Genomic DNA, 25,391 nt, shown 5'->3' on the forward strand with positions numbered 1-25,391 from the left:
TAACTTTACAGCATTAACAATTGCCAAACCTCTTGTTCCAATTTTTCCCCTCTTACCCCCCCCCCACCCCCTCCCCTAGATGGCAGGATGACCAGTAGATGTTAAATATATTAAAATATAACTTAGATACACAATAAGTATACATGACCAAAACATTATTTTGCTGTACAAAAAGAATCAGACTCTGAATTATTGTACAATTAGCTTGTGAAGGAAATCAAAAATGCATGTGTGCATAAATATAGGGATTGGGAATTTAATGTAATGGTTTTTAGTCATCTCCCAGAGTTCTTTTTCTGGGCATAGCTAGTTCAGTTCATTACTGCTCCATTAGAAATGATTTGGTTGATCTCGTTGCTGAGGATGGCCTGATCCATCAGAACTGGTCATCATCTAGTATTGTTGTTGAAGTATATAATGATCTCCTGGTCCTGCTCATTTCACTCAGCATCAGTTTGTGTAAGTCTCTCCAGGCCTTTCTGAAATCATCCTGTTGGTCATTTCTTACAGAACAGTAATATTCCATAATTTTCATATACCACAATTTATTCAGCCATTCTCCAACTGATGGACATCCATTCAGTTTCCAGTTTCTAGCCACTACAAAAAGGGCTGCCACAAACATTCGTGCACATACAGGTCCCTTTCCCTTCTTTATAATCTCTTTGGGATATAATCCCAGTAGTAACACTGCTGGATCAAAGGGTATGCACAGTTTGATAACTTTTTGAGCATAGTTCCAAACTACTCTCCAAAATGGTTGGATTCGTTCACAACTCCACCAACAATGCATCAATGTCCCAGTTTTCCCGCATCCCCTCCAACAATCATCATTATTTTTTCCTGTCATCTTAGCCAATCTGACAGGTGTGTAGTGGTATCTTAGAGTTGTCTTAATTTGCATTTCTCTGATTAATAATGACTTGGAGCATCTTTTCATATGACTAGAAATAGTTTCAATTTCTTCATTTGAGAATTGTCTGTTCATATCCTTTGACCATTTTTCAATTGGAGAATGGCTTGATTTTTTATAAATTAGAGTTAATTCTCTATATATTTTGGAAATGAGGCCTTTATCAGAACCTTTGACTGTAAAAATATTTTCCCAGTTTATTGCTTCCTTTCTAATCTTGTCTGCATTAGTTTTGTTTGTACAAAAACTTTTCAGTTTGGTATAATCGAAATTTTCTATTTTGTGATCAGTAATGATCTCTAGTTCTGCTTTGGTCATAAAGACCTTCGGAAGGGACACTTCCTAATGAATCACTAGCACCATATGCTGGAAGATCTGCCATGACCAACAGATCCCAGCTGCTTGGAGAGCATGGAAGTGAGTCTTTTAAGAAAATTTTAAAAAAAATCATAATGTATAGCCTCTATATACAAGAGATTACAGAAATAGAAATAAAAGGACTTCAGAAATAATTTAACTCAGAGCTTCTTAAACCTGGGGAGTCTGAGAACTTGTTTTATAAAATATTTTGATAACCATATTTGAATATAATTGGTTTCTTTTGAAATCTTATATATCTCATTTTATGCTTTTAAAAACATTATTCTGAGAATAGACTTTCCCAGACTGCCAAAGGGGGTCTTTGACACCCAAATAAGATGATCACACTTCTGACTGTCAAATAAAATGTTAAAAATAATAAATTTTTAAAAGGGGGTCAGAGAGGTGCCACATTGATTAAAACACCTGAAGTGGAGTCAGGAGGACCTGAGTTCAAATCCAGACTCCAACATTTATTAGTTGTGTGACCTAGCAAATCACTTAATCCCCATTGCCTTTTACCAAAAAACAAACAAAAAATCAATTCATCTAATCACTTCATTTTACAGATAAGATTAACTAAAATAATCACACAAGTGCCCAGAATGAGCGTTATGACATAGTCCCTAATGTAGTCAATGTGAAATGTGATTGTACTTATAATGTATTCTTTCACTTGTTTCCAAAGGAACTTTTCTCCCCTACAATTTAAAATAATGAAATGCAAAAAAGCAATGTAAATAAAGGAATAGAATTTTAATCATGTCATACATGGTAGCCTGTTTTCTTCTCAAGCCTTAAATAAATAACATTTTAAAATCTGTGAATATAATGCTATTAAGTATCAAGGAACTCATTGAAAGAAAAAAAGTCAGAGATGGGTGTCAACCTGTACTCTGCTGGGAACTAATCACACCCTGTGGTTTAGCTGCCACAGATGTGAGCATGAGGAATTTAGCCATTTACAGATTATTAATTCCTTAGCCTAAGGGGAAGGAGAGGCACTGCTAGGCAATTTAAGGGACCTTAATGTGAAAGTCCACCTTTTCCAGAGGTCTTTTAGATCTTTTATGCTATATATACTATCTTTTAGATAGCATCTCAGAGGCCTGAATTATTGGGGGAAAGGGACTGGGAAAAGGAAGAGAGAATCTTGCTTTAAAACCAATGGGTGTGAAGGTCAGGAGGAACAGGATAATATCCTCCAGACATGATATTTTAAGTTGATGGAAGGAACTGCAACATACAGTTTCTTTCTTATATGAGAGTGGAGGTGCTTAGCCTAGATCCAAAGAAAATGGACTGGTAACTGATGCTGATAGAAGCAGTTTGTGTAGCCCATAGGGTGTTGGACTTGGTGTTAGGAAAACATTCTAGCTGTATGGTTCTTGAAAAGTCACTTACACTCTGTAAGCCTCAGTTTCCTCATCAGTAAAATGATAATAATAAAAAAAAAAGAGTTGTTGGGAGGATCGGGTGAAATAATATGTGCAAAACAGTTTGTAAACCTTGAAATACTATGTAAAGGTGACTATCATTCTTAATATAATGGGAGCTTGAGGAAAATAGTTTGACTAGTGATAGTCAATAGTGATAGTAATAGAAATAGTGATGTGTGAGAAAAATCCTCCAAGTCCCTCTTAACTTGGGAAAAGCTCTGAAAAAGGAATATATAACCTACATCTGTTTGTTTTAAGGAAGAAATAAGGACATGGTGGGAAGTGGCATCTGTTATCAATGAGAAAATAAGCCTGAAATCCAACCTCTCTCCCACTGATGTCAGCCATGATGGGAAGTTCAGGGGTGGGTTTCCGAGTTGCCAACACTTGCGGCATTCCATTAAGCAGGAAGCGTTCTGCTTCACAAGCCAAGGCACAGGCAAATCTGGTCACTGGCAAATGCTGATAAAGCAGGCAACTTAAATAAGAAAGAAAAGCAGAGAACAGTTAGTGAATATAGATAATAATAAAATAAATATAATAAATATAAAAAAAATAATAAAAATAATAGCAGCTAGCATTTTATATAACACCTATTATGGGCCAGGCACTGAGGCACATACCTTACCTTCCACCTCATTTGATCCTCACAACAATTCTGAAATGTAAGTGCTATTACAGAGACCATAAATTAATAGTAGTAGTAATAGTAGTAGTAGCTAGCTTGTGTATAGCATCTACTATGTGCCAAGCACTGTGCTAAATACTTTTATTAAGTACAATTATAACCTCATTTAATCCTTACAAACCCCCTGGGTTAGGTGTTATAGCAAAGATCATAGATTAATAGTAATAATGATGATGATGATAGTAAGTAGAAAATATATAGCACCTACTATATGCTGGGCATTGTACTAAGTACTTTACAATTATTACATTTTAATCCTAACAAAAATCCTGGGTTAGGTCTTATAGGACAGATCATAGATTAATAGTAATATTGATGATGATGATGATGATAATGATAGTAAGTAGAATTTATATAGCACCTACTATGTGCCGGGCATTGTACTAAGTACTTTATAATTATTACATTTTAATCCTCACAAAAATCCTGGGTTAGGTCTTATAGGACAGATCATAGATTAATAATAATGATGATGATAATGATAGTAAGTAGAATTTATATAGCACCTACTATGTACTGGGCATTGTACTAAGTACTTTATAATTATTACATTTTAATCCTCACAAAAATCCTGGGTTAGGTCTTATAGGACAGATCACAGATTAATAATAATAATGATGATGATGATGAAGATAGTAGCTAGAATTTATATAGTACCTATTATGTGCTAGACATTGAGTTAAACACCTTACAATTATTACCTCATTTGTTCCTCAAAATAATTCTAGAAGGTAGGTGTTGTTATTAGTTGAGGAAACTTAGGTTAAACAACCTGCTTAGGGTCATATAGCTGCTAGGTCTTTAAAGTTAGATTTGAACTCAGGTTTTTCTGACCCTTGACCCAATGCTCTATCCACTGAACCACCTAGCTATCTCAATTAGCAATCACTTATTAAGCACCTGCTATGGATTAGTTTTCTAGAGGCTATTTATGTAGCTATAAAAAATAAAACAGTCCCTGTTTTCAAGAAGCTTATGTTCTTATATCTTCTTGTATAGCTTATATTCTCTATATTATATCCACTATGAACACACAGTATCAAAATTTATTCAGTTTACGCAGGGAGGCAGATTTTCTCTAAGGATTCCCATTCATCCTTCAGATGATTCTAACTATGTGACTTCCATGAAACAATTTAGGATTCTATTTCAAGCTCAGTTATCCATAGGGAGATGCCCAAGAAGCATCCCTTGGCATTTCCACATATCACACGGGAAAGTGTTAAGTGTTATTCCAGATAACGTTTACCAAGTACTTTAAGATTCTTGGTTATATAAAAGACACAATGTTCCTGCAGATCAAAACCACAGTAATTACTGTGAGCTGGCAATACAGAATGTCAAAGTGCAGCTGTGTTTTTGAGGCTTTCTCAGGCAGAATTTCTGCATTGCAAGCTAATGATTTAAGTGAACTTGAAAAGCTTTTTTCAGCTGATGTCATTGGACAAGAAGACTATATTGCAACTTGGAGTCAGCCAGATGGTACAGTGGTTAGAATCTGGGAATCTGAAAGCCTCAACTTCGTGTGTTCAAATCTGACCTCAGACATTTAGTAGCTATGTGACTGTGGGCAGATCACTTATTCCTATTTATCTCAGTTTTCTCATCTGAAAAATGAACCGCAGAAGGAAGTGACAACTCATTCCAATATGTTTGCCAAGAAACCCCAAATGGAGCCACAAAGAGTCGAATCAACTGAACAACAAAAAAACTCCATAAAAATACAAACTTCTCTTCGATAGGTCCTGAGTAGGCACAGGGCTCTGTGACTGGTAATTGCAAGATTGAAGCTTCGTAATAGTCACTGGGTAGGAGCACCAGGTAATCCTAATTAAAAGAAGGAGAGGAGAGTATACATATTTTTTAAATGGTACATTTTCATAAGGAAATAACAAAACCAGCAGTAGTATCATTCAAAGTGATGAATAACACTTCCCTGATTTACATATTTCTTATCAGTGTTTATGTTCTCCATGTTGACTTTGGAGTCTATATATAGAACTGGACTAGTCAGCGACCAAACCATGATTTCATTGGTATAGGTGAGTTTTGCTTGAACCAGATTAAAATTGTTTGGGTCCTGATCAACTCACATTGAATGTAAATGTTTCTGCTTTGGCCAGAAACCCTGAGGGTCTTCCTCTCCCTGATTTATTTATTTTTGGACTAGGTGAAAGAGGAGATTTTTTGCCTAAATTGCTATCCAGACTTCACCGAATGAGTGCAGCCTCAGTCAAACTGAGACCTGTTGAAGACCTTAACTTAAAAAGGCCAAGGTCTACCATTTCATCCAAGACCATCCTTAGTCATCTTTATCTGTAGCTTGCCACTGGACCTAGATGGCTCTGGAGGAGAAAGTGAGGTAGTCAACCTTGCACAGCCCTCCCTCACTTAAATCCAGTTCCTTTGCATATTTTGGCATCACCTCCTTGATGTCATGGTCTTCTTCGAAAACAAAGGACAAACAATAACAACAAAATGTAATTGCAAAGTACTTGACAAAAATAAGTAATAACATAATGAAACATAATGTTCATTTGTGATTTTCTAAGTCAATAAGCAGCCAGTAGGGATTCTTATATATAGTTTAGTGACCCTGTTTCTATTTTGATTTGACACTACCAGTGTTGGAACTCTCAAGTAAGGCAACTCTCTCTCCCACTAAGATATATATATATATATATCTTATCTCATCTTATCTTATATCTTATATCTTATCTCATATAATCTCAGAGCTTCTAGACAGTATGTTTCAGAGAAGACTTGAATGCAAGTCTTCCTGATTTTATACTAGTTCTTTATCAACTAGCACTCTTTGTTTCTATAGCATATAGATAATTAATAATACATTTTCAGGTTTAAAGATTCAATTTTCAATGTAAAAAAATAATGTAAAGGTAAAATTTTATTGTCTCTACGTTATATGTATATTTTAAATTAGGAATCAAAAAAAAAAGAAAGAAAAATATCTTTAACCAGTGACACTAAAAATTATATACCAGGTGTCCTCAAAGACTTGGTGCAGTTTTAAGTTACTAAAGATTAGTCTATTCAATACTAAGATTTTTGGAATATTCTACATAGGTGTTGTCACCATATTAGGAGTAGTAATTTTTCTTTTTTTTTTTTTTAAATTCCTGTAGTATATTAACACTTAGAAAATACTACCATGTTAAGTAATGATTTGTAGCCCTAATGAAACATGTAACTAAAATGACCTAAATTGTGGCTTAAGAAATAAGGAAGATGTATAAATTCCTCTGTGTGTTTGCCAAGCTAAACCCACAATAGAAATCTGGCCAGTTTTTCAGAAGTTGCTCAGAAGTTGCAAGGCTCAAAATAAGAAGCTCTGACATGAATGGATATGAAAGTATTTGTGTGTGTCCCTATATAATTCCAAAGGACATAAGTGAAACATCCTGACTGGGGAATAATACTTGCAAGGACTATTGATTTTTTTCCCCTTCCCATTGGTCCATTTGGAACAGCATTTGGAATAGCACTCATAGGAAAAGAGAAAGGTAAGTAATAAGAAGGTTGTTTCAGTGGATTCTCAAATACAAGTGTACCAACCACTCAGCAGAATACCATCAATGATATGGCTGATAATCAAAAATACAAATTAATACTAAATTTCAATAATATGAACACATTGCTAATCTACCATAGTTTTAAGACTATTTTAAAATCTGACAGACTGCATTTAAAGACAAAATGGATTATCCTGCCAACTTTAATTCCTGGCATGTTTTCAGAACTACCCTGTATTAACTCAAATTCTTAGACTAAAGATAACTCTTCCTGAGGAAGAAAGTAAGAAGCCTGACTTTCCCACATGGACAAAATGACTTTTAATTAGGATTACTAACAGACACAGCTACTGTGTATTATTTGTTAATGTTTTTACAATGTTTTTCTCAACCTGAATCTAAACAAAGTCTGTGGTCTTGATAAGAGTCTGTTGGCATATCAAAATACCGTGTTAGTTTGAAAAAGGATATATTGTTTCTGAGATTACTCTTGTTTCCAGGGCTAAAGTTGGAGCCTTTAAGTTTATCTTTAATAGGAAAGACCTTAACAGACAGTTAACAGAAAGAAACTATTAAGTTGAAAAAATATGAATCAGCATCAGTATAATCAATTAACTAGGGTAAAGAGTGTATCAAGGAAGGAAGATATAACACTATGGTATTAAAGTACCACTTTTTTCATATAAATCAGTTTAATGCTGAAAGGAGCAGAAAAAGTATTTCTGTGTAAAGAAAAATAATTCCCAAAGAGATCATAAAAGAGAAAAAAGGACCCACATGTGCAAAAATGTTTGTAGCAGCTCTTTTTCTGGTGGCAAGAAATTGGAAATTGAATGACTGCTCATCAGGTGGAGAATGGCTGAATAAAGGTAGATGAATGTAACAGAATATTATTATTATATAAGAAATAATGAGCAGGCTGATTTTTAGAAAAGGTTGGAGAGACTTACATGAACTAATACAGAATAAGGTGAGCAGCACAAGAAGAATGTTGTATACAGCAATAGCAAGACTGTGTAATGATCAACTATGATAGACTTAGCTCTTTTCAGCAATACAGTGATCCAAGACAATTCTAATAGACTTGGGATGAAAAATGCCGTCCAGAGAATGTACTTTGGAGACCAAATGTAGAACAAAGCACACTGTTTTTACCTTTTTGTTTTGTCTTTTCTTCCTCATGGTTTTTCCCCTTTGTTCTGACTTTTCTTTCCCAACATGACTAATATGGAAATATGTTTAAAATCCTTGTACATGTATAACCTACATCAGATTGCTTGCTGTCTTGGGGAGGAGAGAGATAAGGAAGGGAGGGGAAAAAAATGCTTCTGTACTTGAAGAATATTCTTCAAACAAATAAATGAAGTTTTCGGGTTTGTTTTGGTTTATTTTTTTGGTGAGGGAGTTGGGAGTAAATGACTTGCCTAGTCACACAGCTTGTAAGTATTAAGGATTTGAGGCCTTTAATATTTCCAATTAGCAGTCATAGAGCTTCTGCCTGAAGGCCTCTAAAGAGAAGGTATCTACCACTAATAGAGTCAGGCTATTCACCTTCTGTACAGCATAATTGTTAAGAAGGTTTCCTTAATAACCCCTCTTTGTAATTTTAACCCATTACTTCTGGTCCTGTCCTCTGGTACTAAACAGAAGAACCTTAGTCTTTCTTCTACATAAAACCCTTCAAATATTTCTGTACTATATTATGACTTCCAGGGCAGAGCCAAGACAGAGAAGTAGAGAAGCAGTGATCTGAGCTCTCTCAACATTCTCCACCAAACAACTTTAGAACAATGTCTTAAATCAAACTGTGGAGTAGCAGAGGGATCAAAAGGTCAGAGTGAGATATTCTACTTGCCCAAGACAACTTATGAAGGTGGAAAATAAGATCTGTGATATGGAAGCAGAGGTTGGCTTAGAATCCATGTGGATGAAACACCAGTGATGGAACAAGATGATGGCACCCAAAGCAGAGCCACTTTGAATACTTTGTAACAGTGCTAGCACTGGACACAGTATTAGATTCTGTTTGCCAGCTCTATTGCCTATACTCACTTCTGGATCATGGTTCAAAGGTAAAGAGGAAGATTTTTAGTTAAGAAGGAGAAGACATCTTGAGGGAAATTATCACTTCCTGACCCAAGGGATGAGGGACCTGAGGAACAGTATATTAAGGTTCTTAGAGAGGAAGAGACCTGAACAGTATTGAAAGCAATCCTGAGGGATTAGGAGCTCTTTCTGGGTAAGGGAGTAGAATACAGACTTGGACAGCAGTAATAACACCTCATTCCCAGATCCTACCACTTGAGAAGCACCAAAAACTTCCACCATCACACTCAGAAGTAGCTTTAAAACCAGTAGTGAGAAAAAGTCTAATACTTGAAACAGAGCTTACATACACACACACACACACACACACACCCCACAAAGTCCAACACTAACATAAAGTTACAAATCAACAGATAGGGTAGGAAGCACGAGCAAACAACAACAATAAAACTCTTTAAAAAAGTTACTATGGTGATGAAGAAGATCAAGAGACAAACTCAAAAGATGATGGTGTGTGTGTGAGTGAGTGTGTGTGTATGTTGGAATCCCTGCAAGCCATAATCAAAAATAGAGCCTAGACATCATATTGCAAGAAATTATCAAGGGAAACTGCCCCAATGTCCTAGAACCATAGTGAAAAAAGAAACTTTTAAGAGCACCAGAATGAAAACTCCTACATATATTATAGCTTAAATTCTAGAATTCCAAGGTCAAAGAAAAAATACTTCAAGCATCAAGGAAAAAACCATTCAGATTTGGTGGAGCCATAGTTGGATTCACACAAGATTTAGCAGCTTCCATGTTAAAAATAAATAAATAAATAAATAAAAATGAAAAAGAGAGAAGAGGGCTTGGAATATGATATCCCAGAAGAAAAGAACTGAAATTACCACCAAGAATAATCTACCCAGCAAAACTGAGTAAAATCTTACCAAGATGAGGTCAAAATGGATACATAACAAACAAATAGCCATTACAAGAAAATTAGAAGAATAAGGAACATGTTACTTATCAGACTTATGAACAGGTGAACAATTCAAGAATAAACAAGACATAAAGAGCAAAGTTAGGTTTAAAATAGATAATTTAATTACATTAAATTTCAAAGGTTTTATGTAAGCAAACAAATATAGCCACAACAAGAAGGAAAGCAGAAAACTGGGCAGGGGGAAGTTTATAGAATGTTTTTCAGATAATGGTCACATATTTCAAATATATAAAGAATGTTATATAAACAAGTCATTCCCCAGTTGAGCAATGGTCAAAGAATATTAACAGTCAGTTTTTCAATCTAGAAATCAAAACAAGTTATAGTTATATGAAAAATGCTCTAAATCATTATTGATCAGAGAAATGCAAATTAAACAACTTTTCTATATGGAAAGATAATGCATGCATCTTCTAAGGATTTTATAATAATTAGGGCAGTTAGAGTCTCATTGAAAGAAAGTGCAAGAGTGAGTCATTTATGTTGGGATGATTAAAAAAATGAAGAGGTAAGAAAGAAAGATTCTATAGGAGAAGTGGGAAGGGAAAAGGAAGAATGGTGATCTTGCATAAAAGAAATGAGCAAAGGAGCTTTTACAATGGAGGGGAAAATGGTAGGACAGGAGTGAGCAATACGACTCACTCATATCTAAATAAGTTAAAAAAAAAAAAAGAAAATACATATACATAATTTTTCATAAAAATCTCTCTTACTCAATAGGTAACAAAAGGAAGGGGAGAAGAAAAAGGAATGGTGGATTAAAAAAGGCAATGATCAGAAGCAAAACACACTTTGGAGGAAAAGCAGGCTAAAAAGAGAAGAATAAAAAGAAGAAAACAGGATAGAAGGAAATGAAGAATTAATCATCATAACTGTGAATGTTAGTGGGATCAACTCACTCATAAAACAGCAGTGGAAAGCAGAATGGATTAGAAACCAGAATCCAACATTATGTTGTTTACAAGAACCACACTTTCTTATGTGATATAAAGTGTCATATAAAGAGTTAAAATAAGGGGTCATAGCAGAATCTGTCATGTTTCAGCTGAAGTAAAAAAGGCAGCAGTAGCAACATGCTCTCAGACAAAGCAAAAGCAAGAATAGACCTTATTAAAAGGGACAAACAGGGAAACTACATCTTGCTTTAAAAAAAAAAAAAAGAACCATAGAGAATGAAATATCAGTATTAAACATATCTGCACCAAATGGCATGACATTCACATTCTTAAAGAAAAAGTTAAATAGGATGAAATAGGCTGTAAACTGCTCAACTTTCCCTTCTCAGAACTAGATAAATCTAACCAGAAAATGAATAAGAAAGAAGTCAAAAAGATGAATAGAATCTAAGAAAATTCAGGTATAATAGACCTCTGGAGAAACAATGGAAGAGAAAGAAGTATACCTTATTCTCAGCTGTAAATGGCATCTTCATTAAAATTGACCATAAAAACCTAATAACTAAATTCAGAAATAAAGGAATATTAAATGAATTCTTTCAGATGATAATGCAATAAAATTATATTTAATAAAGGGCTTTGAAAGCATAGATTAATAGCTATTTGGTAATAAAACAATTTAATCCTAAAAAATAATTGGGTCAAAAGACAAGTAATAGAAATAATCAACAATTACATTAAAGAGAATGACAACAATGAGACAATATTAAAAAATTTATAGGATGTAGCTAAAATAGTAGTTAGGGGAAAATTTATATCTCTAAATATATATATCAATAAAAAGAAAAAGAGTAGATCAATGAATTGGGCATGAAATAAAAAAACATAGGGGGGGGAAAGAACATATTAAAAATGTTTTATTAAACACCAAAATGGAAATCAATGGAGAAATTAATTGAATTGAAAGTAAAATTTTAAAAATTATCGAAATAATAAATAAAATTAGGAACTGGTTTTATGAAGAAAAACTCTAATAAAATAGATAAACAACTGGTTAATTTGATTTTAAAAAGAAGAAAACCAAATCATTAGTTTCAAAAATGAAAATGCACCCCCAATGAAGATGAAATTAAAGCAATTATATAAGTGAAATGGATGAAAATTTACAAAAATAAAAGTTGCCCAGATTAGAAGATAAGGAATACTAAAAATACTTAATATAACTTAAATACTTAAGTATTTAGAATACTTAAATAACCCTATCTCAGAAAATAAATTAAACAATCCATTAATGAGTTCCCAAAGAAAAAAAAAATTCATAGGACCAGATGGATTTATAAGTGAATTTAAAAAACAATCCTAATACTGTATAAATTACTTGAAAATTATGTAAAGGGGGGTTTACTAAATTCCTTTTAGGACACAAATATGATATTAATATCTAAACTAGGAAAAGCAAAAACAGAGAAAGAAAACTATAGATCAATTTCCTTAATTAACATCAATACAAAAAAAATTAAATAAAATACTAGCAAAGAGATTATAGCAATATATCATAAAGATCATATGCTATGACCCGGGGTCATTTGTACCAGGAATGGAGGGTTAATTCAATATTAGGAAAATTATCAGCATAACTGACCATATCAATAACAATAATAACAAAAATCATATTACTGTGTATCAATAGTTGCAGGAAAACTCTGACAAAATATGCCTATTCCTATTAACAGTAGAAAACACAAGAACTCAATAGAGCCTTTCTATCTAAATTCAAATTGTGTGGAGAAAACTTTTGAAAGTTCCTTGGACAGGAAGGAGATCAAATCAATCAATACCTTAAAAAACTAATTCAGGCTATTCACTGGAAGGTCAAATATTAAAGCTAAAATTAAAATACTTTGATCATATAATGAGAAGTAAGACTCATTGGAAAAGATTGATTGATGGTGGGAAAGATTAATGGCAAAAACAGAAGACAACAGCAGAGAATGAGACTGATAGTGTCACAGAAGCAATGAACATAAACTTGGAAAGATTTTGGGAGATAGTGGAGGACAGAAGGATCTGATGTGCTAATAGTACACAGAGTCACAAAGACTGAACAATTGAATTAACAAAATCTATTTAAAACCAAAAGCAAGCATTAAGTGTAAGGGGATTAAACTTGAAGACTTACCAATAAGATCAGGAGTGAAGTAAGAAGTCCATTATTACTACTATTATTCAATGCTGTACTAGAAATGCTAGCTAAAGCAATGAATGAGAAGAAAAATTAAAGAAATAAAAATAGGCAAAGAGGAAACAAAAGTATCACTCTTTGCAGATGATATGATAATATATTTAGAAAACCCTACAGAATCAACTAAAAAAAAAACTAGCTGAAATAATTAAAAGCAAATTTACTGGATACAAAATAAATCCACCATCAATCGTCAGCAATTCTATATACTCCCAACAAAACTTAGCAAGAAGAGATAGAGAAATTCTATTTCAAATAATTATGGACAATTTAATATGCTTGGGAATTTATCTGTCATGACAAATTCAGGGATTATAAGAATACAATTGCAAAACACTTTTCAAAGAAATAAAAACATCTAAATAACTGGAGAAATATCAATTGTTCATGATTAATCCAAGCCAATATAATAAAAATGGTAATTATACCTGTTAATTTCCTTACTCAATGCCACACCTACCAAACTACCAAAGAATTATTTTATAGAGCTAGAAAAAATAATAACAGAGCTCATCTTGAATAACAAAAAGTCAAAAATATAAAAGGAAGGCAGACTAGCAGTTCCAAGTTTCAAATTATTTTACAATTGGTAATCATGAAAACAATCTGGTAGTGGCTAAGAAAAAGAGTGGCATATAAGTGGAATAGAATAGGTACAAAATACATATTAGTAAAAGACATAGCAAAATTGATAAACCCAAAGATTCAAGCTTCTGGAGTAAGAACTCAACATTTGACAAAAACTGCAGGGAAAACTAGAAAGCAGTTTGGGAAAAAAAAAAAAAAACTAGGCATAGACCAACATCTCACATCATATAACAAGATGAGATCAAAATGGATAAATGATATAGACAAAAAGAGGATAATGTCACAAGTAAGTGAGGGGAGCGTGGAAAAATGTACTTGTCAGATCTATAGATAAGAGAAGAGTTTATGACCAAGCAGAAGACAGAGGGGGACTATGAAAAGTAAAATAGTTAATTTTGATTACACAAAATTAAAATTTTTTTGCAAAACAACATCAATACAGCCAAAATTAGAAACAAAAGAGGAAACTGGAAAAAATTTTCATCAAGTTTCTCTGATAAAGGCCTCATTTCTCAAATATATGGGGAGTGAAAATTATAAAAATAAGAGCCATTCCCCACTTGATAGCAATTCTTTTTGTGGTGACAAGAAAATGAAAATTGAGGGGATGCCCATCAATTGAAGAATGATTGAATAAATTGTGGTATATTATTGTGATGGAATACTATTATGATATAAGAAATTATAAGCAGGATGATTTCAGTAAAACCTGGGAAGATTTATGTGAACTGATACAAAATGAAGTGAGGAAAACCAGAAGAAATTGTCCACTGTAAAGCGATATTATAAGGATGATCAACTGTGAAAGACTTAGCTTCTATGATCAAGACAATGATCCAAGAAAATTTCAAAGGACTCATAATGAAAAATTCTATTCACCTCCAGAAAGAGAGATGATAAACTCTGAATGCAGCTTGAAATACATTTTTACTTTATTTTTATTGTTTTATTTTGTCTGTGTTTTCTCTTGCAACATGACTAATATAGAAATATACTTTGTTTGACCTCAGATGTATAATTGAAGTCAAATTGCTTGCCTTCTCAAGGAGCATGGGAGAGAAAGAAAAGAGAGATAGAATTTAGAATTTAAAATATTTTTAAAATAATTTTCAAATTTTTTTATTTGGAATTGGAAAATAATTTAATTGGAAATATTGGAAAATAATGAGGTAAAAATAATTTTTTAAAAATTGCTATCATGTATCTAGGTGACATGGTAGATAGAGCATTAAATCTTGAGTCAGGAAGACTTGAGATCAAAATAAGTCTCAGACACTTACTTTACTAGCTGTCTGATCTTTTAAAAGAATTTTAATAATAGCTTTTTATTATCAAAATACATGCAAAGATAGTTTTCAGTATTCACGCTTTCAAAACCTGTGTTGTGAATTTTTCCCCTTCTCTTCCTCCACCTCCCTCCTCTATACACCAAGTAATTCAATATGTTAAACATATGCAATTCTTCTAAACATATTTCCATCTTTATTATGCTGTATAAGAAAAATCAGATCAAAAAGAAAAAAATGAGAAAGAAAAAAAAAGCAAGCAAACAACAAAAAAAAAGTGAAAATACTATGTTGTGATCTACAATCAGTCTCTATAGTCCTCTCTCTGCAGATAACTCTCTCCATTAAAAGTTTATTGGAATTGGCTACCCTATCATTGTTGAAAAAAGCCAAATCCATCACATAATTTTGTTGCTGTGTATAGTGTTCTTTTGTTCTAGTCACTTCACTTAGCATCAGTTCATGAAAGTCTTTCCAGGTATTTCTAAAATTTGGTTGTCTCATCTTGAACATTCCACTTAACTACTATCTGCTTCAATTTCCTCAACTGTAAAATTGAGATAATAATCTTTTGAGATTGTTGTAAGGATCAAATGAGATAATATTTATAAAGCGCTTAGCACAGTGCCTCAAACACAATAGGTGCTCATTTCCTTCTTTCCCCTGTATCTGAATTATTGCATGCCTTATCCTTACATGATTTCCTAGGATTGTTTACACAGGGCAGTTATAATCTTCTACACTTTCATGTTCACTTGCATTATAAATTTATTTTCTATTAATCTATTCTCTTAATGCTATTTACATCAAGAAGTGATGCTCAGTGTAAAAAAGGCTCATGTCTTCATTTATCCCTACGTCCCCCGCCACCATTAGCTACAAATGTAGTGCTGTCTCTTGGTTGGCAAATATTTCAATATTTGTGCCATCAAATATCTCAGAGATTAGGGGTATAAGACCCAAGGGTAATTGCTTAGGTGGAAAATGACACCTCATTCTAGGTTTTTTTTCTTTTGCCTGACAAAACAGGCAATTCTAATCACTAGCAATAATTACTCCCTGCCCACATGTTCTTTGGCTCAGTTTCTGGAACCTGAGAAAAGGCTTGTTATTCAACTAAGAGAGCTCTTAGCAATCAGCATGCTGCAGATATATTTGGTCCATTCTGCCAAGTGAAGACCCATAATTACCCAAAGAAGTTCTGACTAAAAAGGTGAGTCAGAATATTTTTGACCTTGAAATATGACTTCATTGAGATATATGTAAATATAAATGTGTGTGTGTGTGTGTGTGTGTGTGTGTGTGTGTGTGTAATTCCCTATGAGGAAATCCCCTCTCTCAATGCATACTGGAATTGTTCTACAATTTCCGGTCTGAGATGGTGATCAGTGGTGCTGAGAGTGAAAGCAAGTGACTTGCCAAAGATCACTTAACCAACATACAGCATTAATAAAGGCATCAAAGTCTAAAACTGCACCAAGTCTTTTTGAAATATCCTTTAAAAAGAGAGATTAAATGTATCCTAAAATAACTTCAAAAGAATAATTCCATCATGGCTTTATCAGACACTATAATAACCCTGCTTATATGTGATTTTATGTGGTGTAACTTTTGCTCATTAATTCAACTTATAACAAATATTTATGAAGCACTTGATATAAGCATAACTTTGTGGCAGATAAAAGACTGGCAAAAAATATAATGTTTAGAAGCTTTATAACTATTGGTGATGATTTTTTTTTCTTAAGATGATCATGATGGAGTGTACAGGTTCATAATCGGGTAAGTTACAATCACATTCTGGACCAAACCATTGACAGTAGGTCAGTAGAAAGAATCAGACAAAAATACAAATCCTTGGATTATGATATACTTGAAGTGTCATGACAGAAGATTTTTACTGAACTTGTGGTACTTATGTCCCTTTAGCCTCATCCCACTAATTACTAGAAGGGGAGTGATTTCTAATAGAAACCCCCAAAGGGATTTTTGAATGGAAGAAATAAAGATTTGATTTGTTGATATTATTAGTAATATGCTATAATTGGCTAGATTTTTTTAATGTAGCAGGAGGTAGGTTTTTCAATCTATAAAAGAAATATCATATGAGAAAGAGTTGTCATGGATTCATTTCTTAAAAATGATCATCAATTTCCATATTTTATCTATCAGGAAAACATTCTTTGCCACTATATGTTATATTCTCTTATGGCACTTGCTTTAAAAAAAATCATACCCAAATCCCTTTATTCATAATTATCGTCTTACCAGAAGGATGCCCTCAGCCTTTATACTAACAGTCCATGTTCCTGGAGTGAGGGAAAATGGATCTGCAAAACCATTTCCTGGGACAGTGACAAAAGCTGGCTCTTTGCTAGGCAGGAAGACAATCTCTTTGCTTTGAATAGCACCTGTTAGAGAGAAAACATTGTTCATTTTTGCAAAGTACCAAGCACCTAAGAGATATTCAACAGATTCGTTGAATGAATTAATATGAAAATATTTTATAGCTGCCAAAAGTTACCATTTTAAACAATATATATATATATATATATATATATATATATATATATATATGAGAAGGTTATGTGGGTTAGACATGACAAGACAGAGCTATTTTGTTCTCTTAGAAATTGGCTTAGTGAATGGAGCACTGAATTTAGAGTTAAGAATCCGGCCTTAGGCACTTGCTAACAGCATAACCCTGGACGAATAGGTCACTTAACCTCTCTGTCTCAACTTCCTTAACTATAAAATAACGTCCTCCTCCCAGAGCTTTTTGTGAGGATCAAATGAGATAATATTTGTATGACATAATATTTGTAAAGTGCTAAGCACATTTGTAAAGTGCCTGTTATGTATTATCTTAATAAAGGCTTATTTCTTTTCTTCCTTTTTTCTTCCTTCCTTCTTTCCTTCTTTCCTTCTTTCCTTCTTTCCTTCTTTCCTTCTTTCCTTCCTTCCTTCCTTCCTTCCTTCCTTCCTTCCTTCCTTCCTTCCTTCCTTCCTTCCTTCCTTCCTTCCTTCCTTCCTTCCTTCCTTCCTTCCTTCCCTTCCCTTCCCTTCCCTTCCCTTCCCTTCCCTTCCCTTCCCTTCCCTTCCTTCTTGTTTGCTTTCTGATATGTTGGCACATGACTAAGAAAAGCATGGGATGAGAAGACAGGAGATATGGATTAGATATAACCTAGCTCTTTGACTTCAGATAAGAATTTCCTTTCTCTGAATCTCACTTTCCTAATTTGTAAAATAAAACAATTGGACAAGATACTTTCAAAGGTTTTTTTTTAGCTCCTATAAAACTATAAGCATTGGCACAAATCATAAAATAAACCTGTTAACAGATCTCACTCCTGGCATAACTTGATTAAAGATTCTTATTGGTTTTCCAAACTCAAAATTCCAAAGATTCTTACTTATAAACACCTATTAAAAATAGATTCTTTTTTTCTTTCCTTCTCCCTCTATCTCCTTCCTCCTCCCTCTATCTCCTTCCTCCTCCCTCTATCTCCTTCCTCCTCTACCTGCAGCTCCTTCCTTCTACTCCAAGCAACATAAGGCCACCACTTAGAGATTACAGAGATTGAATTACAATATGTTGCCAGTCTATTATTATAGTTTGGTTAATAAACTGATGTTATTCTTGTCTTCTACAATCAGAGAAAATCTAGAATCACTGTATTCATTAATAATCTCTTTAAATTAGTTCTTTTTTGTGGGAAAGATCAAATATTCAGTAATTTCATAGAGAAAATTGGAGAAACTAAGAAACTATGTTTCTCTCAAAAAAATTATTTAAGACTTAAAGTCAATTCTCTTGTTCTAAATTGAGGTTATGACAGCATAAGATAAACTTCAATACATCTCTTTCATTAGTTATTGATTTTTAGGGTACAGAAAGCATTATAATCTAGAAAAAATCAATCTAAAGTATTTATGTAGTCCTAGAAATGGTATTTTGCCAATCTGTTTTAATAAACATGGTCCCTACACTCAAGAAACTTATATTTATAAATATCATTGATGCATAAATCTAATACAGGAGGAGAAATAGTGAATAAGAATTAAAAAAAGTAAATGATAGACAAATGAGAACTGTGTACAAACAAACAGGTGCAAACAATGGATTGATGTCAGGAGAAAGGAAGTCATGAGTGTAATCTCTCTAAACAGAAGAGGGATGGGATCTTTGCTGCTTATTTCCCAGACAGCTTTTATAGAAAATACATGATGAAAGTGCCAACAAAGGAAAAGAAAGAAAATAAGAGAGTATGGCAAATAGAAAGCATAATAAAGAGAAATATGTTACTAAGACTCTATCCAGGGGTCCTCAAACTATGGCCCATGGGCCAGATGCAGCAGCTGAGGACATTTATCCCCCTCACCCAGGGCTATGAAGTTTCTTTATTTAAAGGCCCACAAAACAAAGTTTTTGTTTTTACTATATTCCAACCTTCCAACAGTCTGAGGAACAGTGAACTGGCCCCTATTTAAAAAGTTTGAGAATCCCTGCGAGTCTATACTATATCACATTTTCAGAAGTACAAACCCCAATCAGGTTGAAATCTGAGCATGCTTCATTTAACATATTATCTTCCTTTTAAAAGGAGATGAATTGAACTCATTAAATCCTTCTCAAAACAGCCTAAACTAAATTTGCCAGATGATTTGTACTTATAATTTTTTCCCCTATAAGCTAGTGTAAACATTTTTCTGTTCTTTCCTAAATACGGCTCACCTGTACAATATTTATGAAGTAAGATATTATTTTTGGAATCAATTACAAGTTTTAACTAGACTCAAATTGTCAAGCTTGAGGCTAACTACACAATAATTTTATCACAACCTAGCCTGTGTTAGGCCTGGCACAATCTGAAAGGAAATTACCAAGGGAATGGGTCCGTTCTTGTCCCCCATCCCCAGGCTCCATTCAATTCAGATTGAATCCTGTGGATCTTTGAGCAAAACTGGAGCTCTCTCTATGTTTTTCTTGAAGCTTCTTGGAAATTCCCTGGTGGGAAACAGTACAAACACCCAATCACTATACCTTATGCTTACCCTAACTGACCCCTATTTCTTTCTCTTCTCTCCATCCCTCTCCACACAACACCTGGATTCCAAGGAAGTCTCCTGGCTTCAAAATCAGAGATGGAATGAAAATGTGGCTATCTGCCCTACTTGTAATTCAATAGCATTAAATGTTGTTGATTTCTAGAAGATCAATCATAAATAAATACATAATAATTATAAATGTATAGTTAAATATAAATATGAGCAAGCTTTTTAAATAAAGGAAAATTAGCAAAGAAAAGGGCATTTGGAGAAATGATTTTAAGGTGATAGACGTATGCAACCAAATTAGGAAAAAATGGCAAAGTATTTCCCTCAATTTTCCCTTGTTGATTTTCCTGTCAACAAGTATTTATTAGATGCCTGCTATGTACCAGACATTGTGCTAAGTGATAGAAATACAAAAATGAAACATGAAACAACCCTTCTCTCAAGAAGCTTATGCTCTCCAGAGGAGATAAATATATACATATATAGGGCATATACAAATAGATATAAGATAATTGGGGGGAAGGGGAAACACTAGCTACTGGGATGTTCAGGAAAGAGTTACATACACCTACCTGCCTTAGAATGGGGCCGATAAATATTTATGTGCCCAAACACTGTTTCAGTTCCAGGGTTAATATATCTCAGAACAGCACGAAATAAATATTGGTTTGATTTCTCCACATTCAGTGTTACCCTCACTTCGTTCTGTAAAATGGAAGTTAATAAACAAGACAAAAACATCCATAAAGTGTAGACTAGACAATGGGTTAGGAGCCCCACTAGCCAAACATTGATTTTGTATTATGAGTTACACACACACTCAATATGCATATCCTCAATGAGCAAGCAAGTTGGCAGTTGAACAGACAGCAATACGCAAGTGTGGAAGGTAAAGACAGCAGGGTGAAAGACCTAACAACAGATTAAAGGCACTTACAATTACAGTCAGAGCCAGCAACTGAGATCCTCCCTTTTGATCTTTTTGTAACCAGGCTGACATAGCGGAGCACTAGGTGACCTAGCTTAAAGGAAGCCACAGTGACAGGGACAACCACCTCTGGCTGGGAAAGAGAAAAAGGAGGAAAAGAAAGAGAGGAAAGTACATTACTACTGCCCACAGAGTGATGGCATTGAGGAAAAGTATGGAGGAACGCAGAGGATGAGTGAATCCCTCAGCAGTCAAAATCCAAATGTTGGCAACACCTCTACTAACAGAGATTTAACTCTTCCCCTCCAGACCATAGGAGACAGTTTCATGAGCTGCCATGACCAAAAAACCAATTCATCACCTAGAGACACTCTGGTAATGAACATCTCTGATCTTAGCAAGTTGGTGCTTGAACAGCAGACTCAGTCTGCCAATGGGCATATTTCAGCCTTTTCCAGATTTGCAGGACCTTTCAGAGCCTTTTGGCATAAGTTTTGTGAACCCAGGTTACTTTTTCTGATGATGATGATATATCTATATATCTAGATATCTAGATATATATATATATGTAGTATTCACATTCATTTAATTGTACAAAGAGAATTATCTTTCTCTTCCATCTAAGGTACCTACAGATACCTACCACACCTGATGGGAAATGCAATATATTAGTTTCAGTGCTGCAGGTGTGCAGACAATGGACCCTTTAAGTTTGCAGAAAGCCCTGCCAAACTTTTTAATCCTCAAGGAATAGCCTATTCAAGCTAAAGAACCTGAACCAAAACTTCAGGTCCCAACATGTCGCAGGAAGAACACACCAGCTGCAAAGGATGCATGTGGTCACTGAGACAATGAAAATAATTTCCTTAGGGGACCATGAGAATAAAGGATGCCTTTGAATAAGATCATTCATACTGAATAGAGAAGCAAACACAAATACATGTGTGCATTTTGTTAGCTTTGTTGTTAAATTATTTCAGTCGTGACTGATTCTTCATGACCCCATTTGGTGTTTTCTTGGCAAAGAAAGTTTGCCACTAAGGGAACCCTAGGATCATAGAAGGGGCATCTTCAGGGAGGCAGATGAGCTTTAAGGCAAATAGCAGATGTCAGCATTTTAGTTCCATCTACAATTTACATAGCAATTTAAGTTTTGTAGTGTACTTAATCTCAATGGGTATGAAGTGGGTACTGTTATTGGTCCCCATTTTACAGATGAGAAAACTGAGGCAGATCAATGAACTGCAAGTCATAGAACACCAGTCACAGGAAGAGAGGGAGAGGAAAAAGAAATAAGTATTTATATAGTATCTTTGTATACCAGGTGCTGTGCTAAGCAATTTACAAATATTATTTGTTAATAACACATTTGCAAATCTGTAAAATTTATACTGAAGAACATTTAAATTTGTAAAATTAAAACCTAATTGTAAAATTTGCAAAAATAAATCATAGTTGACTCTCATGAGAACTCTGCAAAGTAGGTGCTATAATAACAACTGCAAGGAAGGTGCTGTAATAACAAGGTAATGATAAAATTACCCCCATTTTATAGTTAAGAAAACTGAGACAGAGATTAAGTGATTTGCCAAGTTAGTGAGTGTTTGAACTCAGATATTCCTGATTCCAGGTCCATTGCTCTATTCACTGTGCCACCTAGCTAAGTAAAGTGTACAAGGGAATTGAAAATGGTCCAAAACTGAATGGACAGATGAATTTTGAGGTAAGTAGCCTTCAGCATAATAGCAACAAGAACTGGCCCACAAAAGTTGGAACAAAAAAAAATGCTAAGAACAAACAAACATGAGAAGACAGGGAGATGAAACAGTCATGTTGTGAGGGCCCAGGGCAGCAGATGGACAGCCCAAACACTGCACTGGTACCCACAAAATATTGAAACAAATCAAAGAAAGCATCCAGCGGGTGGGATAGATACTTATTGAAGATTAATAGAAGGACAGAGTCAAGAACTGCACAGGATGAGAAGGTGCAGATCATTTTGGTCTGTATCAATGATCTGGTGTTGTTCAGTCATGTTTGACTCTTCATGACCTTCTTTGGGGTTTTCTTGGCAAATTTTACAAATGAGGAAACTGAGCCAAACATGGTTAAAGGACTTACCCAGGACCACATGGCTAATAAGTGTCTGACTCCAAGCCTGGTGATCTATTCACTGAGTCACCTCACTGTCCCATACCAATGATAACAGTTGCCAAATCAACGAGACCGTGAATCTTTCAAAGAAACAAGGTATCTATAGCATTTGTGCAAGTACTATTAGAGAGCTGAATTCCTCAAAGATACCTTGATAAATTTTTGCTGTTTTTTAGGGGGCAACTGGGTGACATGGTAGATAGAGTTCTGAATCAGGAGTTGGAAAGCCTGGAGTTCAAAATTGGCTTCAAGAATTAAGCAAAATCACCTAACATTTTTCTACCTCCATATCCTATAAAATGGAGATAATAATATTTCCCAAGGCTTAGCACAGCACCTGGTATACAAAGATACTATATAAATACTTATTTCTTTTTCCTCTCCCTCTCTTCCTGTGACTGGTGTTCTATGACTTGCAGTTCATTGATCTGCCTCAGTTTTCTCATCTGTAAAATGGGGACCAATAACAGTACCCACTTCATACCCATTGAGATTAAGTACACTACAAAACTTAAATTGCTATGTAAATTGTAGATGGAACTAAAATGCTGACATCTGCTATTTGCCTTAAAGCTCATCTGCCTCCCTCAAGATGCCCCTTCTATGATCCTAGGGTTCCCTTAGTGGCAAACTTTCTTTGCCAAGAAAACACCAAATGGGGTCATGAAGAATCAGTCACGACTGAAATAATTTAACAACAAAGCTAACAAAATGCACACATGTATTTGTGTTTGCTTCTCTATTCAGTATGAATGATCTTATTCAAAGGCATCCTTTATTCTCATGGTCCCCTAAGGAAATTATTTTCATTGTCTCAGTGACCACATGCATCCTTTGCAGCTGGTGTGTTCTTCCTGCGACATGTTGGGACCTGAAGTTTTGGTTCAGGTTCTTTAGCTTGAATAGGCTATTCCTTGAGGATTAAATGAGATAACAATTATAAAAGTGCTTTTCAAACTTTAAAGAACATTATAAATACTAGCTTTGATGATGATGTTGAAAGTGCTTGAATCTGAAGTTGTTGGTCTAATCTAAATGAGAAACCTAGCAAATCTTTCTCATTACTCAGCTTTCAATAAACTGCACTGAAATCTTTTTACGTCATTCTTATAGAGGGTCCAACCAGTTTCTAAAAGGAGAGATCTTATTAGGCTCTCCAAAATTAAGGTAATGATCAGACTAAGGGGAGCCCCTTGATGTATTTAATTAATTGAGTTCATCTTTTGACTTAGTAAAAAGAGGAAACTTTGGAGGGAGTCTTACATAGGAATTGAAAGACTTCAGGACAAAGATTCTCCAGGGGGAAAAATGTTACTATTATTTCGTTTGATTAATCAAACACTTTTACCTAAGTTTAGTACTTTTGCTTCACTTTGATTATGGATTTGTGTCTCTAACCTTATACATTGGAACCAGAAAAAGGCTTGAGCAGAGAAGTTTTCAAAGGCAGGATTAATTTCTGACCCTTTATATTTTCATTCTTTCTCTATCTTTGTCCGTGTCTGTGTCTTTGCTCTGCTTCTTTGTCTCTGACTGTCTTTCTCTGGCTTTGTGGGTGTATAGGTGATTCTGTGTTTGTCACTTTGTTTCTCTCTCCAGAGACATGACTAAAATACAGAGTATTTTAAATTTTAATTTTTTTCCACACTGTATATCTTACTGCGGAGTTCCAGTAGCATTCTTGGGCTTGATGCAGTCAGTACAACATCACCCATAAAGAAGAAGCAACTGAAGAGCTTTAACATCTCTTGGGAATCCCTCTTCTATTGACTCCATATGGACAGTTTTTTGCCTTGCTTGATGTTGGTACACAGAGGACCATTAAACAAAGTTATCTCTGTAATTTACCAACAGGCTGCATTCTTCTTGACATTCTCCAGCATGCCCTCTAAGTAAGGTACCTTCTCTTCTGTCCCCCTTCTTAGCTTCCTTTTATGTGTCGTTTATTCGATTAGAATATAAGCTTCTTGAGGACAAAGACTGTCTTCCTTTGTGTTTGTATTTGTATCGCCAGCACCATTAAATATATATACTACATTCCCAATAGCACTTAAAAATGTTTGTGGTCTGAATGCCTATTTTTATCAAGGAATTTTGAATGAACTTAATATGAATGGGGGACACCATGTTAAAAGTAACCTATGAATATCAGCTTAGAAAAAGCTAAAAACAAACAATAATCAATATTTATTCTCTTGTTCCTCTCAATACAAAATCAAGAGTAAGATGGAGAAAAATTCAGAAAAAAGAAAACAAGGAAGAAATCTGATGATGA

General features: G+C 34.3%; 1 protein-coding gene across 2 annotated transcripts in view; it reads right to left on the reverse strand.

The window, feature by feature from the left end:
* The window catches only part of LAMA3 (laminin subunit alpha 3), a 310,601-nt gene that overhangs the window by 135,103 nt on the left and 150,107 nt on the right, over positions 1–25,391 (reverse strand). The window contains exons 23-26 of one of the 2 annotated variants that reach the window (XM_031946523.1): positions 20,972–21,095; positions 17,245–17,387; positions 5,130–5,227; positions 3,037–3,190 (exon numbers count right to left, since the gene is read on the reverse strand). In XM_031946523.1, the coding sequence (XP_031802383.1) occupies positions 3,037–3,190; positions 5,130–5,227; positions 17,245–17,387; positions 20,972–21,095 (519 nt within the window). Of the gene's footprint in view, positions 1–3,036; positions 3,191–5,129; positions 5,228–17,244; positions 17,388–20,606; positions 20,740–20,971; positions 21,096–25,391 lie in introns of both variants that reach the window. The other variant, XM_031946522.1, reaches the window with a different exon arrangement.

Source organism: Sarcophilus harrisii, chromosome 1 (genome assembly GCF_902635505.1).
Source record: "Sarcophilus harrisii chromosome 1, mSarHar1.11, whole genome shotgun sequence".
NCBI lineage: Eukaryota > Metazoa > Chordata > Mammalia > Dasyuromorphia > Dasyuridae > Sarcophilus > Sarcophilus harrisii.